This window comes from Gouania willdenowi, chromosome 22, assembly GCF_900634775.1.
Source record: "Gouania willdenowi chromosome 22, fGouWil2.1, whole genome shotgun sequence".
In the NCBI taxonomy this organism is placed as follows: domain Eukaryota; kingdom Metazoa; phylum Chordata; class Actinopteri; order Blenniiformes; family Gobiesocidae; genus Gouania; species Gouania willdenowi.
The window spans coordinates 13487568-13501031 of NC_041065.1; the positions used below are offsets into that span (position 1 = coordinate 13487568).

At 39.9% G+C, this 13464-nt stretch overlaps 1 protein-coding gene across 1 annotated transcript in view; it reads left to right on the plus strand.

The window, feature by feature from the left end:
- The window catches only part of aqr (aquarius intron-binding spliceosomal factor), a 68031-nt gene that overhangs the window by 37466 nt on the left and 17101 nt on the right, over positions 1 to 13464 (plus strand). Inside the window, exons 26-31 of the mRNA XM_028438376.1 lie at positions 977 to 1112; positions 1954 to 2163; positions 7363 to 7500; positions 7592 to 7663; positions 9975 to 10162; positions 12157 to 12328. Coding sequence (XP_028294177.1) covers positions 977 to 1112; positions 1954 to 2163; positions 7363 to 7500; positions 7592 to 7663; positions 9975 to 10162; positions 12157 to 12328 — 916 coding nt within the window. The remainder of the gene's footprint in view (positions 1 to 976; positions 1113 to 1953; positions 2164 to 7362; positions 7501 to 7591; positions 7664 to 9974; positions 10163 to 12156; positions 12329 to 13464) is intronic.

A 13464-nucleotide genomic window follows, 5' to 3' on the forward strand; every position in this document is an offset into this window, starting at 1 on the left:
AGGTAAATTATTGAAATTAAACCAAATCAAAGTTTAAAGTCATGTATTAACTTTATGAATAATGTGAACCATACAGTGATGCTTTATTTTGTTGCAAAGGAAAGTAAAATTTTGGTTGTGCTTTGTCATTTTGTTGACTCAGTCCCTAATATCTAAACAATTTCCAACAAAAGAGGAGATGAGGGCACAATATTTTAAAGAAGAATGACACTGACTTTAAATCTACAGTTCTCTGTTACTGTTGCTTTATCTACCAATATTGTTCAAGGAGCCACACGCCTCTTTTTGCCTTTACTGGCATATCTTTTTGCCTTTTACTTGGGTACAAGCAGCTTAGTTTCACTGAATAACTGAAACATCCTATGTGGTGATTATTTAGATATTTATACCATACTTTAGTAAATATCATTTTATCCTCCACAACACTGAGCAAATTGCATCCTATAGCTCTTCTGAATGAGTAGGAGAGGATTCCAAGTGTGAATCATGCCCAACCAAATCTAAAAGCAGTTTAGCAATCCTTCAATTATGGAGCAACACTGACCTAACAGAAAGAGATTAACTAGCAGCATTGAATGTGTTCCCCGAGACCAGGCACTTATAACAACTTCCAGACTCAGCATCTATTTACTATGGCTGTTGTGCCCCAACTTTGTACAAAATGTGGGTTGTGACTAGGTCATGATGCAACATTAGCTTTATATCCTTTGTCACACACTCGTTTTGCAAGTGCTACGTCTTTTGCTTACTGTGGCACTGGAGCAGCTCTCTCAATATATTTTCCTGGAGTACCACAATCTAGGATGTTTTGGGCGGTTCCTGGCTCTTAACTTTCATTCTTTGAAACTGATTGTACTTTCTTCTTTGGAACTTGTGACATGACTTCATCGTAAACTGAGACGTGTTATATTCCTGTCACTGTAATCAAGGAAAGTGTGGAATATGTTGACTTTAAGTAACACTTTGCCATTTCTAGGTATGGTCGTGTGAACTACGTCCTAGCCAGAAGGCTGGAACTTCTCAAAGAGGTGGGAAAGTTTCAGGAGAGCTTGGGTGTCCCTGGAGATGTTTCCTACACCTGTGAAACTGCTGGATACTTTTACCTTTACCAGGTGAGAGTTCTAACTCAAAGGTCAAAATCCGCTGTATTTCAATGGTTGAATTGTGCTTTTTGGAGACAAAGCGCGTTTAGAAAACTTGATATACTAATCTGTTGAAGTTCCTCTCTGTAGCTTGCTGCTCTTTTTTGCCCTGATGACACATTTTTGAATATCTCTTCAGCCCTTGCTGTTTAGTTATGCCAAGAGAAAAATCAGGTGTTGCACGTAATGGGAGCTAGAGGAATAAAATTCTTGCATTAAGAAGTCAGGGGACAGTGACACTTCACAGAAACACAGTTTGCTACCTACACTTTATTTAAACCCAGAAATTATTTTATTCATCCCACAAGAAGGCAAAAGATTGGATAATTAGCTCAGTCTTGTGTTTATAACAGAGAATGTGCACGGATACTTAAGGTTTCCATGGTGGTCCTAATAACCCATACAGGCGGATACTTAACTCGCAATTAAATGGAGTCCTCTAGCAGACTCATTAATGCCTAAAGTTGTTATTCACAGAGGTATTTTTAGAATAGAGCAATCCTGCTGTTTGGTAGAAGCTGGTTTATTAGGTACTCGGTAGGGGCACCTTTGTCAGGGAGGCTATCTGTTCCATTTTGTTTTTGTGTGTGTGCGCGCGCGTTTTCTTTTCTCAGTTATTGATGGTTTATTGCAATGGGAATACAGGGTAGATTAGTGTGATTTAAATTGTTTACCATATTTGAAGACCACATCTTTCATCTAATTAAAAACATACACACACACACTATATGTGTTTATGTACAGTTGCAACCATGTCCACACAAAACAAGCATTTCATGAATCTATTAATGTTTTCCTCCCTTAATTAAAGGTAATCTCTCGCTGGGAGGAGTACATGAGCAAGGTCAACCCTAAACAGGGCAAGAAAGTGGAGGTGGAGGCTGTTGCCTTACACTTTCCTTTCCACAAGTACTTCTCCAGTGCCCCGCAACCCGTGTTCAAAGGCCGGTCGTATGAGGAGGACATGGACATCGCAGAGGGCTGCTATCGCCACATCAAGAAAATATTTACCCAGCTGGAGGTAAGAAGGTCCCACACGCGAGTGCAGTAGCTTCTTCATTCATTAAAGGTCCCATGCCATGCTATTTTTCACCCATCTCCATTTGTTCTAAATACCCTAAAAACATAGTATTTGAGGTTTATTTTCCCAAACTTGCTTGTTTTCCACAGTTTTAGCCTCTGAAAAGTCACTTTCTGAGCAACTCTACACAAACAGGCTAATTTGCAGCCTATGTATGCAAATTCATGAGTGGGCGTATTTATAGATGGGACACTGACTTCCTCCTCCCGGTGACGTAGGGCCAAGGGATGGCCCGCCTTCCTCCCACCCACTCCGTAGCCAAGCTCATGCTGCTTTATAAACACAAGACAGAGCGAGGGGGCGGGGCGTTCACCGGTACATACATAGACTGTAGAAAATACATACATAGCACTGCGCGAAGGACGCTGTAATGCTCACCTTCCTGGGCGTGTCTGTTTACATGTCAATCACGGCAGAAAGCTTCCCAGAGGTGCGACTTCTCCAGCTCAGTGCTGCGTTAAATTCGTCATCAAAGTGGGAACGCGTCATCAAATTGGAGCGAGGTGTTTGGGCTCACCCTGCAGTAAGAAAGGAGCAAATCAACTAAATAGCACTTTCTGATGTTTAAAGCACAGAAATGTCCATTTAGCTGAACGTGGGCCCTTTAAGCAGCTGCCTCTTGGATGTAATGGCTTGTTAGGAAGCTTTAGGGCAATTTTATTTAAAGTCTGCCTTGTTGCATCTGAATGACAAGTATCTTCATTTTAAATGCACAAAGCAGAGCATAACAATTAATTGCAACCCTTAAAGTAGAGGGAAATGTTTGGCTGTTACTGTTTTTGCTCACACATGCATTTCCCAGCTGTTTTGTTTTTTTTATTTAAGAAACTTACCATCTGTGCATGCAGGTGTTCAGTCACAAACAGCTGCTCTGAAGGCTCCAAGCATTCAGATTGTTGTAGATTAATACTGACGACTGATGGGGTTTTTTTTAGAATTTTAGTTATTTTTCTTCTTTTTAATTCCCTTCAAATAATAACATTATAATTTATTAATAGCTAGAATTTATTTCCTGTGTCCATGTCCAAATTAGTGAAGATGTGTTTTTTCTTCATCACATCCAATATTTCTATAGCAATGACTAAAAAAAAAGATGTGATGCATGATTTATGGGCAAACCAAGAAGGCCTTTGAAAAACAATAAAGAAGATATTGGCTGGAGGTTATTTCCCAACATGTGTGGTGACCTTGATTTATCTGGCCGGCCTCTGTATCACTGCATCAGTGCACCTCTCCCTCCTCCCGCGGCCTCACCCATGCTGCAGTGAAATCTGAACACCCATTAAGAAGTATCGCGTTACTGTAGGCAGGGTAGTAAAAGCAACACTCTGCTGAGTTTGCTTTCCTCTGCATGTTTTCATTAAGTTAGTTTCAAATCATTTATATGAGAATAAACCTTAAAGACCTTTGCCAGATGGACAGACATACTGTGTCTCTGTAGAGAGCGCTAATCTACTACGACTACTTAACAGCACTGTGACGTCTAGCATGCTTTATTTTTAAAGGGTAAATCAATCCAACTGAAAGACTATTATGTATTTAAACATCACTTGTAGAAATGAGAGTTGATTCTGAAGCTCCATATGTAATAAAAAGCATATCAAACACACGCTTGTGGCGGTCGACATGTTTGACCAACTGTGAGGTAGTGATTCCTCTATTCATGTAACTCCAACTGGTTTTATAAGGTTAAAGGCATCTGATGGTTCCAATGGTAGCATAGACTTACCAGTTTTGAGTTGTCTTGCTTGTTTAGCTGGATCTCATGGTTGATCTGTAGTAAGATGGCAGATAGCAGCACGCCCAATGAAGTGGATGAAACACAACATCAGATTAAAATGCTATTTCATCGTAGACTCTTAATTAGAGCGGAAATTTGACAAAGGTGATTGGCTGAAATCTCTAAATCTCCACATATAAAGGGATATTCATTGGTTTGGAAGCTAAAACGTTGATATAAATGATTCCAAAGACATTTCTTACACAAATTAGTAACAAAGTTTTGTCACTCAGCTTTAAACTGACTATCTAAAGAGAATTATGTGATGGGTTCACATGATTGAACGCTGTTTTTCTGTCCATCATCAGTGTCAGGGAAATGTTACCATCTTGGCTTCACGCTTCTCTCTAGAGTCTTAGAGGTTAAAAATAGATCTCATTAATATTGCATGGAATGATTGGCTTAATATTAATACCAAAATAGGAAGGCATCAAATATTTATACCCCAGTGCTGTCCGATTCAACTTCTCCATTTCTCTCCCATCCCCCCACCTCCGATACCCTGCAGAACTAGTGTAGCATCCTGAAATCAGCACAACTGTTTATCCATGTGCCTGCTTCTCTGGTCCTTACCTTCCTGGAGTTTCAAGTAGTTATTTGCATTTTGCACAAAAAAGCTGGAGATTTTTTTTCCCCAAGTGCAAGGGAAAAGCTAAAAGAAAATATCTGTGCCTAAGTCCTTTTCAAGCTCCAGTTTTTGAACAACTAACTACATTCCAAAGAAGAACCCTGTGGCTAGCTTTTTTTTAATCACACACTGTATCATGGGGACTGAGCAGATTTCCTCCTAATGAGTACAGAAAGCAAGGGAGATCATGTAAGTGATGTATTTCATTAAAAAAGCAGGACACCATGAACTATTGTCATTTGTTCGTCGTTTTCATGCCATTATTAAAGTTCAGAAACATCCAGCTTGTTTAGTTGTCTTTAAGGTGAAGCTATTATAAAACAAAATTGTTTATAAAGATTATTGGAGAACTGTACAGATTAATGAATTAAGAGGCCATTCAACATATTATTTGAAGGAAAAATGGGAATCGTGAATTTACATCGGTCAGGAGGATTGGATGAATATGATCAAGACTCAAATCTCAACTTCAGCTTCACAATGGCGGAGAGATTTCCTAGGAGAAACCTGATCAGATTCTTTACAACTCCAAAACACAAAATCTAGACAGCCAAATGCACAATCTAACTGCTGGAGAGAATGTGGTAACAATATGGCAGACCACACACATATTTTGGGAGTGCCCAGTTATCAGACCCATAATATAGTTATGTTTTGTGGGAAACAATTTTGTATTTACCTTCCGACTTTTTACCTGGGAAAAATAGACTTGGAACCTTCTGCAATTTTTTATGGCTGCCCGCAAAAAGGCAATAACAAGGCGTTGGCTTTGTAAGGAACCACCCACCTTTAATCAGTGGATAGGAATTGTTAAAAATATACAGCATATGGAAAAAATGACCTGTATATATGTGAGGCTCTCTGGGCCCCATGGGAAACGTTCCTCACACAAAGAGGTGTTAACCAAACTTAAACTTGAAATACTTTGTTCTCTGTGTGAACGATAGTGAGGTTGCTTACGGTGCACATGACCCCCCCACCCCCCCCCCTCCACGCAAACATTTTTTACTGTTGCTGCCGTTCGGGTTGTTCTGTAGAGTACCCCTTGTTAATTGCTGTGAAAAAAAATAAATAGATTAAGTTATTTTAAAAAAAAAAAAAAAGGTAGAGCTATTGTGAATAGTAGTTATCTAACTAAAAAGCAAGGGACGTCTGTGGGGATGTGTGTGTGGAGCAAATATCTCCCCGACGCGGTGCGAGTTGGACATGAAACTTGGTCGACGGGTTCAAAATACCCCGAGTGTGTGTATCTGTTATTTTGGAGTAATTTGGTCATTTCAAAATGTTTATTTTAATTTTATTTCACTTCTGGATGGCCCCGAAATGAAACCTATTCAACTTTTGACCTCAGGGTGTGAGGGGGCGCTAGCGCACCATCTTCACTGCACATCTCAAGAGTCACATGTGCGGCCAGAGCCAATCGCTGCGCACACAGCTGTAAACAGCTGTAAAATAGAGAAGAAGATAGTTTAGACCGAGACACGGAGCTCTCTGAATAGATCGTTTGAAACCGTCAGCCACTGGTGAGTCTTTTAGAGGCACGTTTCCCAACCCATTCAATTCTCCATCTGGAAAACTGCGGATTCTCTGTGGTGCCATGCATGGATGCTAAGCTCTGACCACTCGGTTCAAAGGTAAAAAATAATTTTTGTTTTTTAAAAAAAGACAGCCGAATTGTAGATTATACTTTAATTTACTTACTCACTCATGTAGTTTGGAGCTTTACGTTTTGTTCTGCGCAGTTTTGTTACTTTTCTGATTGGCGCTACAATGTCTATGGAGTTTTGTTATCAACATCTCAAACATTCACGGGAACACACAAGGTATTTATTTATTTGAAGCGCGTTCACGGAGTCGGATGTAGACACACACACGCACACGGCTGATGCACGTGCACGGAGTAGATGGACTTGGACTTGAACTTGATTTATATAGCGCTTTATCACCACACTGAAGCAGTCTCAAAGCGCTTTACATATCAGCTCATTCACCCAATCACTCTCACATTCACACACCAGTGGGACAGGTCGACCACTGGGAGCAACTTAGGGTTTAGTGTCTTGCCCAAGGACACTTCGACACTTTAACACATAGTCGAACCCCCAACCTCTCGATCAGAAGACGACCCTCTACCACCTGAGCCACGGTCGCCCCCTGATGGGTGTAGACACACACACGGCTGATGCGCGTGCACGGAGTAGATGGACGTAGACACACACGGAGGAGATGGATGTAGACACACACACACACACACACACACACACACACACACACACACACGCGCACACACAGTATTTATAATAAAAATATACTAAATGAGTAAAATAAAACAAAAACTAAACTATTTATACAAAAAATACACAAAATGATTCCAGAATCATTACAATGGCAACAAAAACAATAATTATACAAATAATGCACAAAAACACAACAGAAATATACAAAAATACACATAATGACTCCAAAAAACATACAATACAGAAAAATACACCAAACAAAAAAATATAAAATTGAGTAAAAAAAAAAGACAACAAACACATTTATCATGCTCATATCCCATAGAATTAAACCAGGAAAATTGCACCCACATTTTGCACCCGCAAATATACCCCTTATGCTCCCATATAAATGCATACTTCCAACGGGCACTGTACTAGTTATATGAAATAAAGCTTCAAATGTGATGGTGGACTTGTGTTTGACCGATTTCGTCTCCTGTGCACCCTTGAAGGAGTTTCAAGCTTTTGAGTTGCTGCGGAGTGGACTGGATCGCTCCAAGTATCTGCTCGTAAAGGAGGCAAAGATCATCGCCATGACCTGCACGCACGCTGCGCTCAAACGCCATGACCTGGTGGAGCTTGCCTTCAAGGTAGCTTTTGCATCAGTTTACCAGCACTTAACTCAGCTAGGTTTGTGTTTCTTCAGCGTCTTCAATAGTTGATTTTTTTATTTTTTGATAGTATGACAACATCCTGATGGAAGAATCAGCGCAGATTCTTGAGATCGAGACTTTCATCCCTCTACTGTTACAGGTAAGCTTCCAAAAATCTTGACATGATTTTTATGAATAGGCATTTTAGTAGTTGTGCAAAGTGAGTCCTTGTCAAAGTATCATATTAAGATTGTTATCGCCACCTGAGTTAAAAGTGCTCTATTATTAGGCCTTTCCTTGGCTTTAGTGATCGGTCATTGATCATTTTGCTTTCAGCACTAGTGTTCAATATCCACAATAGTGTGAGTTTGTGTGTAAATGTCAGACCATGAGGTACAAAAGCCTCTAAGACAGGTCACCTATTGGCAGTCCTGGTGCGGACCCACAGTGGGTGCCATGCCGATCCTGACCTACAAACAAAACAGGAGTTATGAATCAAAAATTAATGTAGTGCATCTATTTTTAGCCTGCGCAGCTATTTCAGTCTTTATGGTAGAGTTCTAGCCAACAAGGGAACACTCAAATAGTTGAGCATTTGAGTTTTGCCATCCCACATGATACGGCTCAACCAATCAGATTTGTGCAGGGCTGAGATTAAACATTGCACCTCAGACCAGCGACGCAGAGGAGAAAGAAAGAAAAAAGTTAAAGAAACAGACAGCAGAGCTGTAGAAAGGGAGATGCAGACAGTAGTGTCAGAAAAACTTGAGAAAAAGATGGTTAGATGGAGAAGTGATGAAAAAAAACAAACAGATGACTCTCAGCAAGAAAAACCAAGTGGACAGTGAAAAAAGAGCATTTTACCCAGAAAGGAGTCCTTTCTTTTTCTACTTCCCACAGGTGGAACTAAACCAGTCCATTTCATCTGTTCACAAACTGTGGTACTTATTAAAAGCTAGCGCTCTGTTCTCATCTCATTTTTCTCTTTCCTTCCCTCTTGTTTGAGAGGGAGCCTCTTAAAAGGTTTGATTAAAATATTTTTATTATGTCTAAAATTAGTTTAGACTATTTAGAAACTTTTCACTTTTATTAATTTTCTCTTCATTTAAAGAGTTGACCCATAGGAGTTATTTTAAATGATTCCTCAGCGTTTGACAATATCAATGTTCAGAGCGGGGCTTCCCTCTTGATATACCGTAATGTAAGTTTGGAGAGACGGATCGTCTTTGGTCAGGTCATGTGACCTGGAGAATGCCTGGAGAACGTATCACTTTACAGCAGTCACGTGACCACAGGCTTGGATATACTCATTGGGCTAAGACTTTTGCTCGTATTTTTCCGCCTGTTTGACTCCTGGTCATGGCCGAGGCAAACAAAAAGAACTGCTTCTGAGGATGTTAAAAAGACGCCGCCGAGACCCAGCCCCCTCCGCCCGGTGCAGGACACCACCCTGCGCACGCCGGGTCGCCTGTCCCCCATCTGCCCCGACCCCGGCCGCTGTGACAACCCATGGCAAAGGGGGCTGACGACGGCGGCGAGGCCAGGAAGTAAGGAGGGAGGGGAGCGCCACCGACGCGGCGAGGAGAGCCGGGCCTCCGGCAGCGGGGGGAGGAGGGCGGCGGCTGCTCCTCTGCATACACAGTCAAAAGAAAAGGGAGGCTGACTGTTTATTTTTGCGACAGTGCTGCGTTGCTTATGGCCACTAGGGGTGCTTGATGTGAAAGTTACAGGTCTAGAGCCCCTAGTGGCCAAAAGTTACACAGTGTGCCTTTAAACTCGATAATTTTTTTTAATTTATTTTGTAAATTGGAGAATATTGTGTCTGTAGTTATATTTATATATTCAGTTATATTACGTGACAAGAAATATTGTCCAAAAATACCATTGGAATTGTACAGAATTTATTTTAATTGTCAGTTATTGACATGTAGACGTTGATATAACTACAAGGTTACTTTAATACAAATTGCACAAAAAGATTGGACATTCGGATTTTCTGGACCTTAGCTCCAAGAAATTTTCACTTACTGGACCTTGTTGATTTTTTAGTTGAATATCCCTGCTATGAAAACAATCTTTCTACAGCTATTTTTTTTTTTCAAATTGTATTTCACCTGTGTCCTCCTTTTCCCCCTCAATTCTTTCATCTATTGAACCTAAAGATTGATTGAAGGAGTGACTCAGGCCTGTTGGATTATCATTTTTGTTTTATCACCTAATGGGGATGTGTAAACTTTATTTTTATGATTTATCAAATGTCAAGGTACAATTTTACTTGCCATCAATCCTACTGTTGAGCCAGCAAAACTAATCGAAATGTCAGACAGGATGAGCAATGAGCAATCACCTTATTGGGTCATGTGACACAGTTTGTGTAGCTATGTTTATCAGAAAACAAATCAAAAGAGAAAACTAGAGTAAGGTGTAGATTGAAAAATCTTTATTCATCCTCTGTATTCTTTTCTGTGTAGAACCCAGCAGATGGTTACAGCAGGCTCAAGCGCTGGATCATGATTGGAGACCACCACCAGTTGCCCCCAGTCATCAAAAACATGGCCTTCCAGAAGTACTCCAACATGGAGCAGTCTCTCTTCACCCGATTTGTGCGTTTAGGGGTTCCCACTGTTGATTTGGATGCCCAAGGCCGTGCACGTGCAAGGTGGGTTAAATCAATTTTTATTTCCTACTGGAAGTCTACAGTTACCTTGCCTGACATCTTGACTAGTGTGTACGTATGAACCTTACAAACAGCATAATGTGCTTTAAAACAATGTCGGCAATAAAGTACAATTTACTAGGGTTGTGCATTGCTCTGAATCTGACGATACGATACAATTTTACGATTTTCATGTCACGTTGCGATATATCTCGATATATCCTGATATTAACAATACGATATAATCACGATATCAATAATTGCAAATTTCACCTTTACGAGTACAAAACGAATACAATTTATTTCATTTTTTCCAAACGAATTCAAATACCAATATCAAAAACAAGTGGTTTATCAAACTGTCGAATTATATTTTTCAAAAAAAAAAGATTCTGATTCTGTTAAAGGGGACATATGCTAAATCCACTTTTTTAGCCCTTAAATGCATTTTGATGTATATTTAGATTGTTTAGAAGCACACTAAAGTTCAAATTAATCTCTTCAGGTGCTCCGTTGATATCTTTATATTCTGTTTTGGTCATATTTTTCAATCTGTTTCGATTTTTCGATTCTCTATTACGTTTTTTGAACAATAACGTCAGCGGAACTGCCAAATTAGGACATCGACTCCAGGCCCAACACTTCGAGCAATCCGCCATTTTTATTTCTCGCTTTTATTTTGTAGTCCAAGCTCCAGGATGCAGAAGTTACGAGTGGATAAGTCAAAATGTTCGGTTGTTGGATGTAGTAACCCACACGCTTCATTACACCGTCTCCCAGCATCAGAACCTTTTCAAAGTGCCTGGTTGAGTTTTATTTTTCACGGAAATGTACCCACATCTGTGGGTAAGGTCATTTTTGTGTGCGCGAAGCACTTCAAGGATGACTGCTTCAGCAACCTCCGCCAGTATAAATAAGGATTTGCCGAAAGACTTTGTCTGATTGAGGGGTCAATTCCTTCTATCTTTGGAGACGATGATAGTGTGATGATAAGACGTCCCTGTCATTGTTTTATTAGCATTAGCAGTTGCACCGTCTTCATATGTTAGCGTTGTGTGCTCGTTTTAGATCCTTGATGATATGGCCTACGTGATTTCATTTAAGTCTAAAGTTTTCATTAGTCATTTCATTTTGCCGTTTTTGTCTCCGAAAAGACTGTATTAAAATGCATTTCATGACATTAGCTTGGCGCTAGCGTTAGCTCGGTGCTTGTGTTTGCTCACTTGTTAGGGTTCTGCAGGTTCATCATCTTCATTTTCATCTCGCTCCGCCGGGTCAGACTCTGGCTCAAACATGTAAAGCTGGATGGACAAGTCTTCCGTTGTTGACATTGTGTAAATAACATGTGAATAAACTTTTTCTGCGCCGCTACATAGCCATATCTCTTCTATCAAACTACAAAAATGGCCGAGCAGGGTAGAGTTGAACCTGGAGAGGGGGCGGGGTATGAAGTGTCTCATTTGCATTTAAAGAGACCGCACCAAAACGAGTTGCTCTTAGAAGCACATCAGAAAAGGGGTAGAAAAGGGGTCTGGGGAGCTATAATAATGAGGAATTCAGACCCAAGCATTGCAGTTCCACTTTATATAGACCACAACTGTATGATTTATATCTAAAAAGGAAGGATTTAAAACCATGATATGTCCCCTTTAAGTTCTTAAATTCAAAGGAACCACATGCATCTATAAAATTACATTATATAGTTTATGAAAATAAAGTGCTATCAACTTCCAAGCTAAAATGCATTGAGGAGTGAGGTAGTATAACACGGTCTGATGTGGTTCACTGACACCTAGTGACAAGGCGTTTACGTGTTAAGAATATGTTAGCGTAATTAAGTCTTTTTTTTTTTCGTAAAACAAGACATGATTAAAATGAATTTGTAATTGATTACAATTGATTGTGTTTTAGATGTTGTGGTTTGTTAAATTATTTGCCTCAACAGGCTTACTCTCAACTTCTGTTGTTAAAAGTCCTTCTGCCTCTCTGTGCCGCAGCCTCTGTAACCTTTACAACTGGCGTTACAAATACCTGGGAAACCTTCCACATGTCCAGCAACTTCCTGAGTTCCAGGTGCCCAATCCTGGCCTGACCTTTGATTTCCAGCTCATCAATGTGGAGGATTTCAATGGAGTGGGAGAATCTGAGCCAAACCCTTACTTTTATCAGGTCAGAAACACACAACTACTCACAAATCTTAAGTTTCCTTGCTTCTAAGTTGTGGTACATTACACCGTTCAAGATTCTTTTGGTACTTTGAAAATCTGAAATTCAAACACATTTGAATCTAAAGAAGAATGAATCCACATCCCACAGTGTCTCTACTTTGAACTAGGGCTGGGCAGTATGACCAAAAATGCATATCACAGGATTTTTGAGGGTATATGATGATATTTTTTTTTTCATCCATAATCAGGTGTTTACAGCATTTTCTACTTGTTGAGAATCAGAATCAGAAAGCATTATTTTGTCGAGTACAGTTTAAAAAATAAACAGCACAGGGAATTTGACTTGGTAGTCAAGCAATAATAATAATAGTGATAAATATAAGGATATGGGATAAAGAAAGGATAGAGGAATTACTGCAGTAGATTGACTTAGGATGGTCTATTTTACTGTCATGATGAGTGAATATTATAGAATAATTCCACACTAGTAGTAATACAAGCTTGCAACAGCAGCCCAATGGCTCTTTGCCGCGCTAGCTTAGCTTTAGCATTAGCTTGATTTCTAGATTTCTTATGGTGAATAAGGTAGCGTTTTGTTTGCAGCTTCAACAGGACAAATTTTCCGCATTATAGGAATTACAAATTGCGATCCTTTGCTGTTTTTTTGTGAATTACTGCCAACATGCTAAGCTAACCGTGCCTCCGTGTCCGTGAGTGTTGTTCTCCTGTAGCAGAGGCATGCGCACGCAGGCACATACTTACATGCAGCTTCAGAGCTTTCGATTATGTCTTTCTTATCCATTTACACGTATGATTTACACCGTAACTAACACCAGAGTGCTACTGTTTACCTTCCTATTTAAAAGTGCAGCGTTGAAAAGGGTTCGGTCTGAAACGCGGCACAGCGTAGCATTCTGAAAGTTGTGTAATCAAATACGCTGGTACGGCGGTCTATTAAAAATTAATATCATAACAAAAATATATACCGGTATTTGGTATGAATCAGTATACCGCTCAGCCATACTTTGAACCTCTAGCACCGGTACTGTATATTCATGTAAAATGAACCAATCTTGATGTATAACCAGGACTTGCACACACCATTACACAGATATTCACTTACGCACGCTAAGTGCT